Source organism: Chlamydotis macqueenii, chromosome 9 (genome assembly GCF_036417535.1).
Source record: "Chlamydotis macqueenii isolate bChlMac1 chromosome 9, bChlMac1.mat, whole genome shotgun sequence".
In the NCBI taxonomy this organism is placed as follows: domain Eukaryota; kingdom Metazoa; phylum Chordata; class Aves; order Otidiformes; family Otididae; genus Chlamydotis; species Chlamydotis macqueenii.
This window is the reverse complement of record NC_141564.1, coordinates 17,257,625-17,275,253: the sequence shown is the minus strand read 5'-3', so window position 1 is coordinate 17,275,253 and position 17,629 is coordinate 17,257,625. Positions and strand designations below refer to the sequence as shown.

The window sequence follows — 17,629 nt, the reverse complement described above, 5'->3', positions numbered from 1 at the left end:
GAAATACCTGCCTGCTGCTCTCTCCTGGTTTATTTGCTAATTAAAATGAAAGAGCTTTGCAGATAGAGAAATACTATTCACTAGGATTCTCTTCCAGCTCCACAAATAGTTTTTCTAGTCTCATTAATTTTTATGACAAAGTCACAAAAGGAAAACTTCACATTGTAACTCCTGTGTTATTTCCCAAGGAAAAAGGAAAATGTGGCCTGAATGAAAGAAATTAGATTCAAACTGGCACTCATTTACTGAAAAAGTCTTGTCAGAGTGTAGAGAAAAGGGAAAAAGGGTGAACATCACATGGACCACACACCACAGATGCTACACGTGGTCCACTCCACCTTCATTTTGATGAAGAAATCTGCTTTTCCAGCAAATAGAGGCTTCAAGTCTTGGCATGTAGCTTTCCATCACAATAGACTGTATAACCTAAATTTCTTACAGAAACTAGTACTTTACAAAACACAGACTTGCTTCACCCCAAATTTAAAATCCTCCTACAATGAAGCTAAAGTTGCACAACAACTCCTACAGCTCTGTATATGCTACCCGTTTAAGGATACATTTTTTAATAAAAGGAATTTACATAAGAATGTACAGGAGATTAAGCCAGACATTTCAGATGCTGATACCAAAGCAGAAGCTGAAGGAAGCATCTATTGCAATGAAAAAAGCTGAAGGCACTTGGATGGCTTCTTTCACTCAGGATCTCTGGGATTTTTTGATTTAAAATAATTTCATCTGAAAGTGGGTACAAAATGTTCATCCCATTCAAACTCCACCAGTACAAAGCTTCTACATGTGGGATGTTTAGCAACAGGGAACACAGTTTAGAATCAAGAAACGTGTGGTTTATTATCCAGCTGTACCCTCATAGCCCCATTCTGCAAATACAGAGATGTGGCAACAGAGACGGATGGGAGACAGGAGTATTATTTGAAATTACGCTACAGCATTGCAGCACCCAGTAATGATGTGCTTTGCAAAGAGCAGCTCTCCTCCCAAGATCTGCAAGTAGAAATAGGGAAAGGGCTGGGCACTCGGCCACCAAAGCTCCTCTTGGGCCAATGCTCTGTGCAAGAGGGACAGGATTTGTTGCCACCTTTCTACAAACAACACAGTTCTGGTGCCCTCACGGCACTGCCCACAGAGAAGACAATTTCCCGTTTTGTTTACCATCAGGTAAATGGTAGAATGGCGGAATACAATAGACCTGTATTTCTCCAAGTTTCTAGAAGCCTGGATCCCCTTGAAGCTTACCAAATGACAGAGCTACGAGTGGCAGGTCTCCCTCAGCACAATGCTGCACCAGGCACACAGCAGCTCTGGAGAAGGTTTGGCTCCTTGGTCTGTGAATCTGGTGTGTTTGAACCCACTCCAAAACCTTGTGTGTGTAACACTGACACGATGCTAAAATCAAAGCAGAATTGGTGGCACCTCATGGAAGAACAGAGAACAAGCTGTTCCTTTTTTTTTTTAAGTTCCTTCACTGATGATCTCATTCTCTACAACAAAACAGTTCAAATAACCTTTTTTCCTTCTTTATTGAGGAAAATTATAACCAAAAAAGGATTAGCAAGAAAGAGCTGGAAAAGAAGAAAGAGGCCCTTTCAGTCTGTAAATGCTCCAACCCAGCAAGTCATATCATTTGCCCCAGGAATTCGAAAGCTGAGTTGAATGTATTTGCACAGGATGCAAGGGAACACACTGGCAGCAGATCCCCCTTCTCCGTCTTCAGCAGCTCCAGTCAATCCCAGTACAAATGCAGAAAGACCAAGCAACTTCACTCCATATCTTAGCATATGCTAATTTTAAGATCATGCAATGTAAAAATGCAACTCTTCAAAGATAAAACTACTGACAGTAATTCTCTAGCATCCAGACATATTCCCCCTTATTTTCATCTCACCTTCAAGCCATCACCATTATCAGGAGGGAAGACAAACACCAGCAGAGCGTTAAGTCAAGTTAAAATTTTTACAGTGTTTTTTACACTGTCTTCACTCCTCAGCTAGGGAGACATCGAAGAGTTCAAAGCAGAATGCAAAGTGCTTGCTCTAGCCAACCACCTAACTGCTGCCAGCAATTGAAGGTAGTTGGCCGTTCCCTGGCTAGACCAAACTCTTGCAGCAAACAGTTACAGCTCTTTCTCATTCCTCTGCCCTGGGGGCACCACGCTGCTGCTCTTCTCTGCAAAGCAATATTTAACGCCTTGCAAAAGTATGAAAAACTTGCATAAAGAGAGACAAATGAGGCCTTTAACCTACATGCACATTCTGTTGCTATTAGCAGTGCTACATGAGCATGGGTCGTCATCAATGCTCAAGTTCTCACATGTGATTGTGGGCAAATGGGCAAGGATAGCCTCTACAGGGGTCTCAGTTACAGAAGGGACAGTTGGAGGGGCTGCAGACAGTAACAGGGGTGGACACAAAACAAATTCAAGTTTCACAGAGGCGGAAAATGGCTGAGGCCATTTTCTCAAGTTGCACTGAGGCTTGGGGAAGCTGCTAGAAGTAGCCAGGGACCACCACAGATCTTTAACACATGTCTTTATATGAAGGACTTGATCCAAGCCTGAACATTTCTGTTTATCTTTGGTATGTACATCCACAAGTCAGGTGTTCCAGAAGCCTCTTGGGATAGAGAGAGGAGAGAAGAGAGTGGAAAAGAGAACAACAGCATGGGTGGGAGAAAAAGAGTAACTGAGCAAGCAAAAAAAAAAAAAAAAAAAGAGGAAGATGGAGAAGAAGAGGAGAAGGTTTAATACAAAAATAAAAGTGGAACCATGGAAAAAGCAAGTTATTTGTCTGTTCTGGAGCCTGAAGACAAAGGTGGGTGGCTTAATTCTCAGCTGAGGTTACTTTTCCACTGCAGGAAGCCAAGCTATTGTTCAGAAAACAGACAGTGTGTTTAATTTTACTTATTTTAAAATAACAAAGAAAGTGCTTAGATTTTACTTGTGTGCTCTAGGGCCATTTTGCTTTTTGAAAGCGCAGTGCAACCGAGCATAAATCCATTAGCTTGTTTACCAGGAAAACAAGTTTTTTGAATTATCACATGATGATCCTTTAGTCAACCAAAATGTAACTAATTACACCTTTTTTTAAGCATTTAATAGTTTTTTCCTTCTCAAAAGGTCCCTTCTTTGACATAACCGAACAAAAAAGACTCTAGCAAATGGAGTCAGAATTCCGTATCTCAACGGAGCAGGACAAGTGCCCGGGGCACAGAGCAGCAACTTTTCCAACCAAGCATAAATATGACTTCAGTAAATGTTGCAACAACTTCAAAAGAGGAAAAACTGTCTGCCCAAACAACAAGCACCTCTAAAGGGTAACGATCCACAAAACACTACGTGCTACCAGACACTACCTCTAGGAGATGTCTTCATCCTAGCTGCTGGTTCGCATGAGGAAAGTCCCACAGAAACAGCCCCCTTCCTCCACCAGCCAGAGAGACCTTGAGACCATTGGGAACAGCCTGGCCAAAGTTTCAAGACACTTGAACTCTTCTTTGAACTCTGCTTAGGCACTTTTTTTTCTGGGTTTGTAGCAGCTGGAGAGGCAGCCAAGGTGAGACCCTCTACTCTTCTGATGGGGTGAAGGGAGAGGGAGCGGCGGGCACACGCAGCACGGCCACTCCAAGCGCCCGCGTCAGACCGCAAACAGCAAAAGGGCTGGGCTTGTGCTTTGCTTCTTAAACCACAATTAAAACCATTGCTTCCTTTCAATCTTCTACCTCTTTAGCCTTTACAGACCACTTTTACATCCTTTTCTTCAGGAGCTGGACTCATGTAAAGACAACAAAAGCTGCGTTTTTTCTTACTTAACTGCACAAACTCAGGAGCTGCAAGACAGACCGAACTCTCAATGCCAGCTGAACTGAGATTGGCCCCAGTTCTTCCAAAGCAAGAAAAAGAGTGAGATCATAGGGAAAGGAAAAATAAAATCACATAAAAGAATCTTCAAATGTTAACTCTTCCCATATTGAAAGTCTTGGCACTTACTAGATTTCTGGAAGTATCTGAGAAACCACTGATAGGAATGGTGATGTTGCAAAGTGATGCTTTCAGCAATCCTGAGAGAACCAGGAAATATTCAGAGGATTTCATAAAAATAAAGCACAACAGGAGTTTTTCTTTTGGGTTTTTTTGGGGGGGTTTTGGGTTTTTTTTTTGGGTTTTTTTTTGTTTTGTTTTTGTTTTTTTTTCTTTAAGTTAAAAGGTCAATGTGGGACATGAAGGAGTCTAAAATCCAGAACAACTCCTACCTGCTTTGTAGTGACTTTTAAAGCACTGTTTTACTTGGGTCTCGCAACCACTCTGACCTTTGGCCATTTTGTCTCTGGCATCACCTGAATGTTACGGAGACAAATATGATTTTACGAAGTAATTTGGGACTGGCTCCAGCTAAGGTACAAAATAGAACTCATGTTCATTAATTGCCTTTAGCAATAAAGAACAAGTGAACGTTAAAAGCAGGAAAACGTTCTAGGAAAGGAATCCTTCCAAAGCAGAACACTTTCCAGAGTTTTCCATGAGCCATCAGCAATTCTTTAAGTAGTTTCAGAATTATGAGGAGACTTTATCTATTATGAAATTAAATGCTGGGAGCAGGTCTTCCATGTGACCTGCATACAGTTTTTGTCTGTAGCAGCTAATAAATTCAGCAATGTCCTAAAACCACTTAATAGAAGTTAAAAAGTACCTTTCATACCTCAAAACAAAGCCAAGACACCTCCATAATGTGGCCCTTCACGCGCCGTGCATTACAGAGCCCTGAGTTTTATACACAAACCAGCACAAGCCACATCAGTTAAGCACAAGCACTGTTTCAAATACTTTGGCTAAGGTTAGGATTCAAATCCCTGTGAGGAAGGCGCTCCCCCATGCTGCCTAGCTCTGAAGAACAGGCTCAGAGATGGCTCTTGGTCAGTACGAGGCATTCCCAGGCTCTCAGGAGAGCAAGAGGGTTGATCCTCCCATAGGAACATGGGGTAGCTAACCTCATCCTGGTGGTGGTCTCCAAACTTCGAGCTCCCATGAGATGGTAACATCTAAGGCGGTGATCAGTCAGAACTCAGGTCTCCAGACCTCAAAGAACGTATCATAACTCTGAGGCAGAGAAACACAACACAAGTGTCCTGTCCTGTGGGTCACCAGCAAACCCACATCAGTTCTTCATCATCTTGTGACAGATGGTGCCATCCAGAATGCACCTACTGCCTACGCTGTACCTTCAATATCTCCAGAGGAGAATCAAAGGGCTCTTCTGTGCAAGTGTTACCACTGCATCATTAAGTTGGATACTTACACAGGGAACAAATTCTCCTGAGGGAAAAACACTAAATACTCAGAAGGACGGAATTACACAGCATGTACAAGATAAAACATTTAATTGCAGACTGAAGGACACAGGGAATGATACGCAACAGAATAAGCACACAGCATAGAGATTTGTTCACACTACTGAGCAAGACATAAGTGGGAAAATACAGACAAAGGTGAGGCACAAGTATTGTAATAGTAAATGTCAGATCAGAGCTCAGGACAGTTGGGGACAGACAGTATAATGATGGGAAATGAAGAGAAGGTGGCATTTTTTTTGATGTCCATGTCCAGCATTGGCAGACTGAGACCAGATACAATGGTTCCTTATGCAGTGGATGGCTATGCCTCAGCTTCTGCCCATGCAGGTTTTCTCCCCTGTCCTACACTGGTACCTGTACATGCTGCAGAGGGTCACAGGTAAGCTGGTTTCTTCTGTGCTGCACAAGCACCTAGCAGACTTTGTGAGGTGCTAAAATAGCAAGAAGGTGCTAAAACAGCAAGTTTCATTGAGAGGTTTTATAAATTGCATTGATTTCTTCACAAGATTCAAGTGTAATGAGCAAAATGAAGTAGAGTTACGAACCTCAAATACATGAGATTTATCCACAGAACACTGGTACTTGCTATATGGTCATCTCTGGGAGAACCTCTAGATGACTACTTGTGACTCAGACCCAACAAGAATCTTTGCTATTCACAGTCTATCCCTAGTCCTTGGCAGATGGGTCTTCAGCTCTTCACCAAGACAAGTTCTCAAGCAGTACACTGAGACAACTGTGCTGCCATGAACTCAGATTCCCAGCTGAGAAAGCACTCCTTGCTGGTAGCGAGACTCCTAGCAGCCTCTTAACAGCAAAGTTTCCAGCCAACATGCTGAAGGTAAAAGGAAAATTTCTGGTATTCATGTAATTAATCGTTTTTAATTCCAAGACCAATTCAAAAGGCTAACTCTATTAGGAAGTCAGTAGTCTTTGAATTTAAAGAGACGGGAAGTGGCACCCAGTAGCTTTCAAGATGAATTACAATCATTTTGGGTGTAGGATGTCATCCTGTTCCTGAAATGAAGGTTTAGAGTGGGGAGGGACCAGCCTCTCCCTACCGCTAGGTCAGTCCCTTTTGCGATATCTCTGCTGAACACAGTAATCCAAGGCTGAGCAAGTGTTCACAGGCATTCAGAGAGACCTTGGGATTTAGTGCTAGGCCGAACATATACAAGGTGCTTCCACTGAACAGCCTTGACATTTCAACTTCTTTGAGAAGGCAGCCGCTAAGATTTCACTTTTAGCCATCCATTTTTTTTTTGTTTATTTTTTGAAAGATTTCCAAAATATTTCCATCTGCACCTGGTTTTACTCCTTCTGCGTAACTAGCATAATAGTCAACAATCAAGAAATAGTGTAGTGAATTGCACTGCAAGAAGATGTTTTTCCTGTTCAGCTGGGTTCTGAAACCTCTGCGTTGCAATAAATTAAAAGTTAAAACAATAGCCCACTGATTCTGAGAGATCTTGCCATTTTAAAAAGTTGATAATAAAGAATATATACAGCAGTAACTTCTTTGCTGCCTGCATGCAAAAGAACATACGACTGAAGTTAATCATGTGGAAATTTATTCCTAGCTATTTGCACCTTTTTAAAGTTTATCTCCCTCATATATCTTCTGATTCCTACTGCTAAATTTGCTGGAAAATCCCATTTTCTCTAGCCCTGTCTGGTCATCATCTGTCATTTAGTCTTCTCTCCTGATCTCTGAGGTCCTTTTTAGTGAACAGAAATCCTAGGCAAAGTGCTTTTAAATCTATTTGTACAGGAATTTCTGGATCCTCTTCATGTTACTCAGCTCCTTAAAGGCTTTTGGGTTTCTTCTTCAATATACAATTGGATGCTTTTATTTTTAAGTTCGGATCCACAAATTTTAGTGACAGCCACAAAATCCTGCACCTCTGAATCTCTGGGGAATTGTCCCAGGTCCTGAATTTATGAACTGAAATGATCCAGAAGGCAACTTCGCCCAGAGTTTCTCTCCTTCCAGCAGGAAAATAAATTCCCTTTCATGAGTAATTCTACTGGTATTTGCACATCTGTTTGCATGTTCTGCAGCCATGGTCTCCATTAGTTCTTCACAGAGAATCGACATTTTACATTGTTTCAGTCCTGTGTCTTCTTCCCCTACAGCTTTCTTTGTGTATTGTGTATTTCGGATAAGTGTGTAATCTTTCTAAAATATCTATATTTGATACAAAAATCTAGTGCAATAAATATGAATTACCAATAACAAATCCTGTCCATTTTTGCTTAACCAAGCTTTTAACCAATCTTCTCACAAGTAGCCTTGGAACATACGCAAGAAGTGCTTTACAAATTATGTTCCAGCAATCAATGTTCCAACCAAAGCCAAACTTTCTTAACCTCCACCACAGTATCTTATCACCTAGTTTAATGCACTTGCCTAGGGGTTAGGCTCAGCCTATTTCCCTTTCAACCACCATCATGTTTGGAGAAAGCTGTCCTATTTCCACTCAAGCGGAAGGAGCCCTGTGCTGTCAAGTTGTTTCACTGATTTTAAGAGAGATGTTTGGTGGAGGAAGGGTGACGCAATCCAGCCCTCTGATTCCATTCAACCCTGGACTTGGAAATTGGAAGTGATGTGTGTTTCCACAGAGAACCCCATGTTGCTTTAAAAGAAAAGGCAAAATATACTGTACATGCTGCAGTTCCCCCAGCGTTACACAGCAGCACACTGTGGGACACAGCAGGGATCTGGATTTGGCACAGACCTGAGTGTAGTTTGCATATTTCAAAGAATCTGAAACCACAAGCCCTTGATGGAAAGAAAAGAAAGGTACCTGTTTCTAATCACTGCAGTATGTCTTTTTCACTTTCCCAGCGACACAACAAAAACCCATCAGACTAATCAGCAGGTAACAGGAGAGCTGAGCTAATTATGTTCAATACCAAAGGAAAAACTGTCCAAACGTTATGCACAATCCCGCTTCTTGTAGGTCGTCTTTATTTTTCCCCACATTTGACTCCTGCAATAAACTTAAGTAAATTACAGTTTATGATTGTTTTACATTTGACTTGTATATCAACGTGGAGTTGCTGCCATGTTCTCGCTAAGCTGAGTCTGGTATCTGTTCATCTTAAACATCTTACAAAGAAGGAAGCATAGTATTTTCATAATGTAACTTTTGATTCAACACTAGTCCATTCTTCAGTGTTTATCTTAAGCGAGTCAGCCCAACATGACTCCAGTTACAAGCTCTTCCTATACTCTGCGCAGCAGGAACCAAACGGATTAGCTGAAAGTTCCTGTACCATGTGTTGCTAGAGCAAATCTCACCCTACAGTCCTTAAATGGCCAGAGAGACAAAGTTGAATAGATGAGGAAATATTTATGTCTTAAAAAGTAAAATAAAAGTGCACACATCTCTGCAAAGTTAAAACAACCCAAACATTTGCAACTTACATTAGGAAAGAACAAGGATGGAAGGAGAGCAAGAGCGAGCTGTCACCTGAGACAGCAGAGAACATCTCGGGCTACCAGGGCTCTACAGGTGTTTTTCAGGCACAAACCACTAGAGCTCATGCACTAGGGTTGTCTACTAAGGTGTCCATGAGGTCTAAGAAAAGGACCCCCAGCATCCATAGGCTTGCAGTAGACAAGAGTTAATTTTACCCAGCATTTGGGAAAACACCGGTTGGTTTTACCGAAATATGTGAAATATGGTCCTTGAACAGCGACATAAATCCTCACTCTCTGCAGATCTGTTTCCGAAAACCGCAGCCCGCAGTGGATTGACTCGTGTCTGCTAAGGAAAAAGGTCATGCTGCACTCTTCCCAGATTTGGGTCACTAAGAGAAGCTCTCTTCTTTGCTTGTACTCCATTTTCATTACACGTACAGAAACACAATGTATTAGAGATTTTTATCCCACTCTCCTTAGGTATGTTTGATTTAAATTCACCAATAGGGTGAACAGATCTAAAGGGAAGGGAAAAACAGGGAGCAGCACACTGCAGAAATCTCATTTACTTAGGTCATCACGTAAATACCAGGAAGATTCAATAAATATCTCTATATATGACCTTGCTTCAAAATGCAGAGAACCAATGTCACTAAGGACATAAATATGAGGGCAAACAGCCTGTAGAATGTTTCTATTCTGCAGTACAATTTCTCCTAGAAAAAGATTTAAATTACTTAAACTTGAATTACCTTTTGAAATATTACAGGGATAACAGGGATGAAGGAACAACAGTGAGAACCATGTTAGTCATCAATAAACACAGAAAAATATGTACAGAAACTCTGTCAGTGTGGCCCAAAGTACTATTTTGAAATCAGCATCAAAAGACCTGCACATGGGTAAGATAACCCCTGAGAAATGCACCCCAATCATTTCTGCTGCCTCCTTTCCTGTCACAGCCTGACATTTCACTAGATGGAATTGTCTGCCTCTAAATTTGTCAAATTCCATTTATGTTTCTACCAGTAAGCAGCCTTCAAGCACAACTGCATCAGTTACGCACATTGCCAGAAACACAAACACCACTTGCCGATGATTCCCAGAAAAGGTTTGGCAAGTGTGGAAAACTTGCCTGGTGGCACTGGGACATGCAGGTCACCTGGTGTGCTCTTAATATTATGAGATCAGAATAAGTCTTTAAACTTCTGCAGAGTGGGTGAAAACGCTTGAAAGTGGTGCAGTTGTTTTCTGGGAACGTGACATCCGTACAAACCAAGAATGGCTCTGCTATAAGCTCCTGGCTGCAGTAACTCACTAGAAGACGTGCAGAAAAGATCACAAAAGAGTATTGACTGAAACGAACTTGCTTAAAACCTCAGGCTACCCTGAAACAACTCTATGAAGGCTGTAGAAACTAGGTGCAGTCCAGATCCATCTTTGACTCCAAAATTATGCTGAGTCATCTAAACGGAGTACAGTTCGTTCATACTTCTAAAGCTGTTACATAAATAACCCTATTTTCCTTCTTTACTGGCACTGATCTCTTTTAAAATATACACTCACAAATGTGAACAGCAAGCTTACCTCCCTACCGCTATCATTAAACAATAACGAGGAGCACGACTGTTAATCAAAAGCAGACTCCAATATAAAAATCCTTTCAAAACCAGACTGGCCCACTTAAGACATATATCCCTGACAAGTTTCCAGCTGCTGCAATATCCTACCACGAGCTCCATTAAAAATACAGCTATTCCCACTGCTGCCTTTGCTAGGGACACTGTGCTACTGGGTAGTTCTTCATGACAGATCTGTGGATTACTTCTGAAAAAAAATTCCTTTCCATCTTTTACTGAGGATGCAGTATGGGCAAGTCCTCCATCCAGTGACTGGAACTGATAAGGCTTACGCAGAGAAGTTTTAAAACTAAGAAAAGGTGTAAAAACAGTCCCTTATCTCTCCGCTTGTTGCCTAAGATCCTTCAAGGCAAAGAAAATGCCTCAATCTTGAATAAATTAGCAATGAATGCTTGAGAAAAAAGACAATTTCATTCTTCAAAATCTTCTGAAATGCACTGATTTAGCTGTCTGATAGAAGAAGTGTGGGCAATGAGTGGTTTCTTTTTTCTTGTAGTTATTATGGGTGCTATGCACCAACAGAGAGATTTTCTGAATTGGGTTCTGCATTCTCTGCTGATTTTTGGAGTCACCTGACATCAGAAGGATGCCAGATATGTGGTTTTCTCATGTTGAGGTTTTTTGGCATTTTTTTTTTTTTAAAGTGTTTTACATATGGGAAAAAAAAAAAGATGGAAAAAATAATAATTTCTTGTAACCACGTTTACATTTGGAATAAAAGCCATGTTAACTCTTAGCACAACTTTGCCCTCATGAGAGATGCAGCCTTGCCAGCCCTGGATAAGCTCTTAACCTCTAAAACAACTCTTTGTCATAATAATTGCAGCTAGCATAGCAACTTCTAAAGCCAAAAATCCTCAAGGTGCCTCCAAAACATACCAAGAGGCTCTATTAAGCACAAGATTGAGGTTCCCATAGGGGCTCTCCTTAACACCGAAGAGCTGGGAACGGCTGTAGCTTTGCAAGCAAGTGAACACGGAGAAGTGAACCCAAAGGACTCTTGGCACTGGTTTTGGAACTTTCTAAATTTGCGAATCCCTGAAAAGTTTTAAGTCAAAGTACAGATAACTTTAAAAATTTCACATATGCTGATGGATTTATACCCCTGCTTTTGCCAGCCCCATTTCATGGGCATACAATAGTAATTTACATAGTGCTACAGCAGTCAGTGGATCACAGGCTGGAAGTCACTGAGTAAGGCTATCAGCTCACAGTGGATCAAAAAAGAAACAAATCCAGAGATTCAATTTGCATGCAAGAAAACGTCCCAGAAACTTGTGATACAAGATAGATCCGGATGTCTCTTGCCAACTGCAAAAGACAAGTCTGAGGGCTGAGGTCCGCAGTGCTGGAAGCTGAAGAGTCTTCCCAGCTTGGTAGAGCCCAGTCCCATCCAGGAACAGGTTGATGGAACTATCTCTAAATGCTAATTCCCCATTAGGATGCAAAATAAGGACTGCAGTGAAGAGTATGCATGTCAAGTAATACAAATACACACATTTCTGTTACTTTCTCCTGCTAGGAACAGAGACTATGTGATGCTCATACCCTGGTTGAGGATCTAGCACCTTGTCTCTTAGGTGTCTCTGAGGTGATGCCTTAGAAAGAGGCACAGGATATAGCTTATCCTGCCAACTGCATGTGAAACAAATGTCCCTTATAGGAGGCTCACAAAATAATGCTTTGATTGGGTTCTTCAGATCAGGAAGTGTCTGAAAAATTTAAGCTTTGGAATTTAGCATTTCAATACTGAACCATAGTTGGCAGAGGAAAAGGTTGAAGGATGCAGAGGGGTTTCCTACAGCCTTTTTATGCTGCTTGCTCCCACTCAGTTCTTCAGCTTCCTCCCTAACTGATCATAACTGCACTAAAGACCATCAGAACCTGGCTTCCCGTCTGTACTTCCTTCTGAGCCACAAGGTCTCCTCATAACAAGCACCACAGAGTTCAAAATAAAAGAAAGGGTATTTCCATGGCAGTTTTTTTCCACACTGATTTAAAACCTAGTCCCTGAAATATTTACCAGCATCAAAATCGGCTTTTCCAGGGGGTGACTTTCCTTGGCCTAAGGCTGAGGCAGTGCTGTGATGGAGCGTGGGCGCCACTCTCAAGCAGACAGAAGGCTGAAAGAAGAGGCAGAGGGCACGATGCCCAGGGCTGGCATAGACAAGATCGTTCTTAAAGAAGGCTCTAGCTCAGAGCATCTTCTAATCAAGAGGAGCCTGGGATAAAACAAGCCCATTGGAAGATGCATGGCTCCAGCTGAAAGGCAGAGATCTGGCACATAAAGGGCTACTGCACGCAGGCTCCCACTTAGCAGCTAATAAAAATGAGATGTGGGGGTAAACAAAGGCCTTCAGGCTGGGACAGCCGCCAAGGGGTGCATTCACCTGTCTGTCTCTTGGATTTTCTCCTCCGAGGCTTACCTGGAGGAAAGTGGGGTGTGTATAATCATAAAATCAAAGAATGATCATGAGATGGATGTGAAAGTTTCAAAAGCACTAAATCCACACTGGATTTTCCATCCTATAAATTCCGGATACAAGCCAAGCAAATCTTTACTTTTACTCTCAGGAATACAGTCATGCCTCGTCCCCTACTATTTCCTGATTTCTTCAAGTCTCTTCTAAAACACACCGGTGAAGTGTATTTTGGGGAACTGAAAGAGGAGAAAGGCTCCTGCACCTTCCACTTTTGTTTTATTTGAAAAACTGAGCTTTGCAAACTTTCTCTATGCAGAATGACTCTTCAGTCTGGTCCATTTTACCTTTCCTTCCCAACTGCCTGGTTTTCCTGGGAAAAGGAAGTGTTATCTTTGATTGCAGAAGCATCCTCTGTCCACTCAGGTAAGTGCATCCGAGATCACCTTTGAAATACAAGAGTACCCTGGCAGAGAGAACTGTGCCTGCTCCTGTGTTATATACTTGTCAAGACAATCCGTGTTGATGTGATCCTTTCACACATTCCTTAGCCTTCATAGAAGATGAGGGAAGGGCAGGGAAAACCTTCATGTGGAGGCTCCAGACCAGACCAGCACGGGCCTGACACAGCCCCTGGGAGAAGGACGAGTCAGAAATAAACAGGCGAAGAGGATCTGGATGTTTTCTTTCTTTCTCCTTCACATGCAGGCAGCTCCCTCTGCCTCATGCCTGTGCAGGGAAGAACAAAAAGTAGCAAAGCAGGGAAGACTGCCAAAGCACAGCAGCATGAATGCAGCCCGCTCAGAAGGCAACCATTAATTTTAAAAAAATCTATTTGTTTTTTTTTCTCATTTTGGTTGTATGAGAAAGACTTGTTCCAAAGAGGCTTGATCAGGGCATGGTGCAGCGCTGCAGCCACCACCTTTGCATCACAAGGAGATTTTCAGCAGTCATGCTACAGAGCTCCTGCAGTCAAAGAACATCCTAGTAACACCTAGAACCCTCTTGGCTGGACCTTTCAAGTAGAGGATGATCCCTTCTGCACTGGTACCTCTCCTTCCTTATAGATGGGAGCAAGAGGCCTCATCCAGCATTTGCTGCAGTTGGGGTCAGACAGACAAGGCAGACTTCAGTGTGTGGCCACATCCCTGATCAGCAGATGCATCAATTCCCAAGTATGAATCACAGACCTGCAATGGCTTTGCAGACTTTCTGGGAAAGAAGAATTGTTCAAACAGATATTTTCCTTGAACACTTTCTCCTAATGGCTTATGGATAAGAGGAAAATGCAAATGTATGCACCACAAACTAGCTCAGTGAATGGTTTCGTCCAGCACCCATGTGCATGTGAGCAGTAATGGCTCAGAAGCCAGAGTTTCAACACCTCAGACCTGAGGGGCTTTGGAATCACAACACTGTCATAAATCTACAGATAATTCAGATGAAAAAATGGAAAGAAGGAGAACAGAGTTCAACTTAGGATCTCTCAAGAAGACTGTTTAGATTTTCTGTGAAATAGAATAGCAAATTTTCCTTAATCTTGCCTCAAAACTGCTATCGAGCAGTATAATTACAAATAATTTTACTGGCCTCAAATCTTCTTTCATCTCTGATTTTTTAAAATCAGTTTTATAACCCTGTAATACTATTCTGTACCTGGGTCTAAATGACATGACAATTAATTGGCCATATTGCACAGAAGGAAATAAAACCAAAAACAGGGAATGAAGTCTGATATCATCATACTGTGATGATTAACAAGAGCAAGAGAAAACTAAACACACCAAAAAAAAAAAATCACTATCTGCTTTATTAGTGGCGGATGGGCTAATCAAATCATGCAGTATTTCTAAACCAAGCCTGTTACTGTATCTCATCAAACTAAATGAGTAGAACTTGGATGGCAGAGTAAGCTTACAACAGGAAAGTTCCTTAAGTCAGAATCATCAAGATTTGGCTTCCAGAGCTCTACTTTCTGTTCTGTTGGCTTACAGCATAGTAAAAGTACAAATAAGGCAGAACAGAAAGCTTAAAAGGCAATGAGAAGAATAACACAACTTATAAGGCACACTCTGCTCATCTGACAATTCCCAGCATCCTATAAACACCAAAAAACAATTCAGCCAGTGACCTTCAAAAAACTGGATTCTTTATCCCGGGCTGCGTATTTAAGGTCAAAGTTTCACTAGGCTTCAGTCTGCAAGAGCGGCGTATTAGCTATTCAGCCGTAACTCCTGTAATGACAGGAGACAGCTGAGATCTGCTCAAATCAAATTACAGCTCTGATTATGCAAAACACTACGGTTTGCCTTTCCCGACACCAAGACTACTTCAGAGTGCAGCTTGAAGATATCGGCTCTGAGATTTCTGAAAACAGGCAATTAAAACAACAAGAGAAAAACTAGTTTATTACTCTACTGATACTTGGTAAAGAATACTTCATGACAAATTATATACACAAATGTGTCAACAGCTGAATATAAACACTGAGAAGTATTTTGTAAAATATATCTCATACCGTCAGGGAGTTGTTTACAGGACAAAGCATCATCAAGATCTTTGGCAGTTGATGGGTCGATGGTGAAAATGCATTCTTTCCTATCCAAGGAAAAAAGAAGAAAAGAAAAATTTATCTTCCAGTCATGAAGAAGGCATCAAAACACAGAGATCATCAGAGACATCCAGACAACAGCCATGTTTTCAGAAGACTGTCTGTTGAAACATCTTCCAATCCAATCTGAAAGTCTAAATCTAATCTTAAAAAAAAAAAGAGTTTTAGACAAGTGAATCTCCTTGGGGTTTTTTTTTGTTTTTCTTTTTTTTTTTGTTTAACTGCTTGCTCATAACAACTTTCATCTCATTACTGATTTCCCTACACAAAAACTAAACAATTTAGCCCATCAAGTTCACTCCAAAGAAACAAGCAGGAAAAAGTCTTGATGCCTTGCAGCTAGAGTAAAAATAGATTATTCCTAATTGGAAAGCTAATGGAACACAAATAACCCCCATCCCCATGCATAAGAGCAGATATTGCAGCATCTGAAACTCTGCTAGCACAGAGCAGAGGCAGTGAGACAGCCACAAAACAAGCTGAATAATAACAGGAGTGAGAGAGAGTTTGGGTTTCAGTAAAGACACCCAAGAGATGCAGTACTTTATCACATCTGCATTGCCTATTATGCACCAAAGGGAAAAGCAGGTTCAACAGGAAACACTATGAAAGTTGTAGAATGAAAGAGCTCCAAATCAGCTAATTAGATCTAGCAAATCAACTTGGTGCTTAGGAAAAGCTGAATGTCCCTCTGTACACGCTATACTAGGTGGTACCTGGATATGCGGCCCTGCCCTGGAAGGCTTACACACACACGTCCCACAGCAGCAGGTGGCAGGGACACCAGGAACATGACAAGATGGACCCCAGAAATGGTCTAGGGCCAAGGAGATGAAACCAAATATAGCATCTGACTCAGGAATCACTATGTTTCAAAGAGCAGAGCCTGGCACCAGTAAGACCCAAAACCTGAAGTACTCCACAAACAAAACTTCCTACAGCTTTAGGGCCTCCCTTCATCCTGGGCTGCCCTACAGCAACTTCTTGCTCCGGCCCCTGGACTACAGCACGGTTCACCTGAGCAACGTGTGGAATGTGGGACTGGGGTCGAAGAGCAGTGAAGATAGTAAAGGAATGGGTTTGCTGGTTTATTTTGCTTTTATCTTAACCTTTAGAATAAGTTTGGCCCCTCCCTACTTAAAAGACCCCCAAGCACAAGGGTACAGGCTGAGGCTGCCAAGGAAGAGATCAGACTGCTGCTTTTCTTGCTGCAGACAACCTCATATCATGATGGCAGCTCTCTTCTAGAGGTGTAAACACATTATTTTTCTTACAGCATAACCACTGATACACTCCTTGGGTAGGAGAGGTGGGAGGGGAAAATTACAGCGACCTTTTAAAGGAGCAAGTGTCACGTGGAATTAGCAGGTCTTAGTCTTTTTGCATGGGTGCTTGCACAGCGAGAGCAATGTCTCTATCTTTGCAGGCCTATCGCTTTGGTACTTAAATACTCTGGGTGGTATCTGCTGGTGTCAGACAGCTGGTAGCATGTAGCTACAGAATTCCACCAGGCACCCTAAATAGAGATTTTCAAAGACATAAAAATCAGTAAAGCACTTCACTGCCTTCTGAGACTTTGAAACTCTTTTAGAATATGCTAGTTTTCAAATTAGATAGCAAAGCTGCCTTAATCCCCAGATGCACATTAGTTTCTGATCCTTCATATGCAACTAAACAAATTAGAGACCTTCACGCTGAAAGATATAAAAACTTTTCAACTACACCAAGACTTTGATCTGTTGCTGCCTAGCTATCCAGCACTGGGAATCAAACAATTTTTAAAGGCTTGCAAACAACCTTACCTCCATAAATATATATCCCTTAAGAAACCACCTAAGGGTGGAATTTCAGGATACCTCCACTCCGAGGTACTGCGCAACTTTCTTTATGGAGCTGTGTGTATGCAGCCACACAGACACCTACACTACAAGCAGTATGGGGGCATGTGTATGTGCCAGCCTGCAGCTACTGACACACCAGCTCCCAGTGACTCACAGGGTATAAAGGCAACAGCATCCTGGCATCGTGTCTCCCCTTGCCTCCCTGCAGCCACATGGAGTAAATCTTCCTTTCAGTTACTTCATTTAGAAGAGCAAACAGCACTGAACGGACACTAACAGCTTGCTTGATCCGACAAGTGAGCAAGAAAAAGGTTTAAAGACCT

General features: G+C 41.8%; 1 protein-coding gene across 2 annotated transcripts in view; it reads right to left on the bottom strand.

Annotated features, from left to right (window-relative positions):
• Nucleotides 1-17,629, bottom strand: part of DIS3L2 (DIS3 like 3'-5' exoribonuclease 2) — a 191,717-nt gene that overhangs the window by 78,698 nt on the left and 95,390 nt on the right. For both annotated transcript variants that reach the window (XM_086754853.1, XM_086754854.1), the window contains exon 11: nt 15,373-15,452. In XM_086754853.1, coding sequence (XP_086610979.1) covers nt 15,373-15,452 — 80 coding nt within the window. The remainder of the gene's footprint in view (nt 1-15,372; nt 15,453-17,629) is intronic.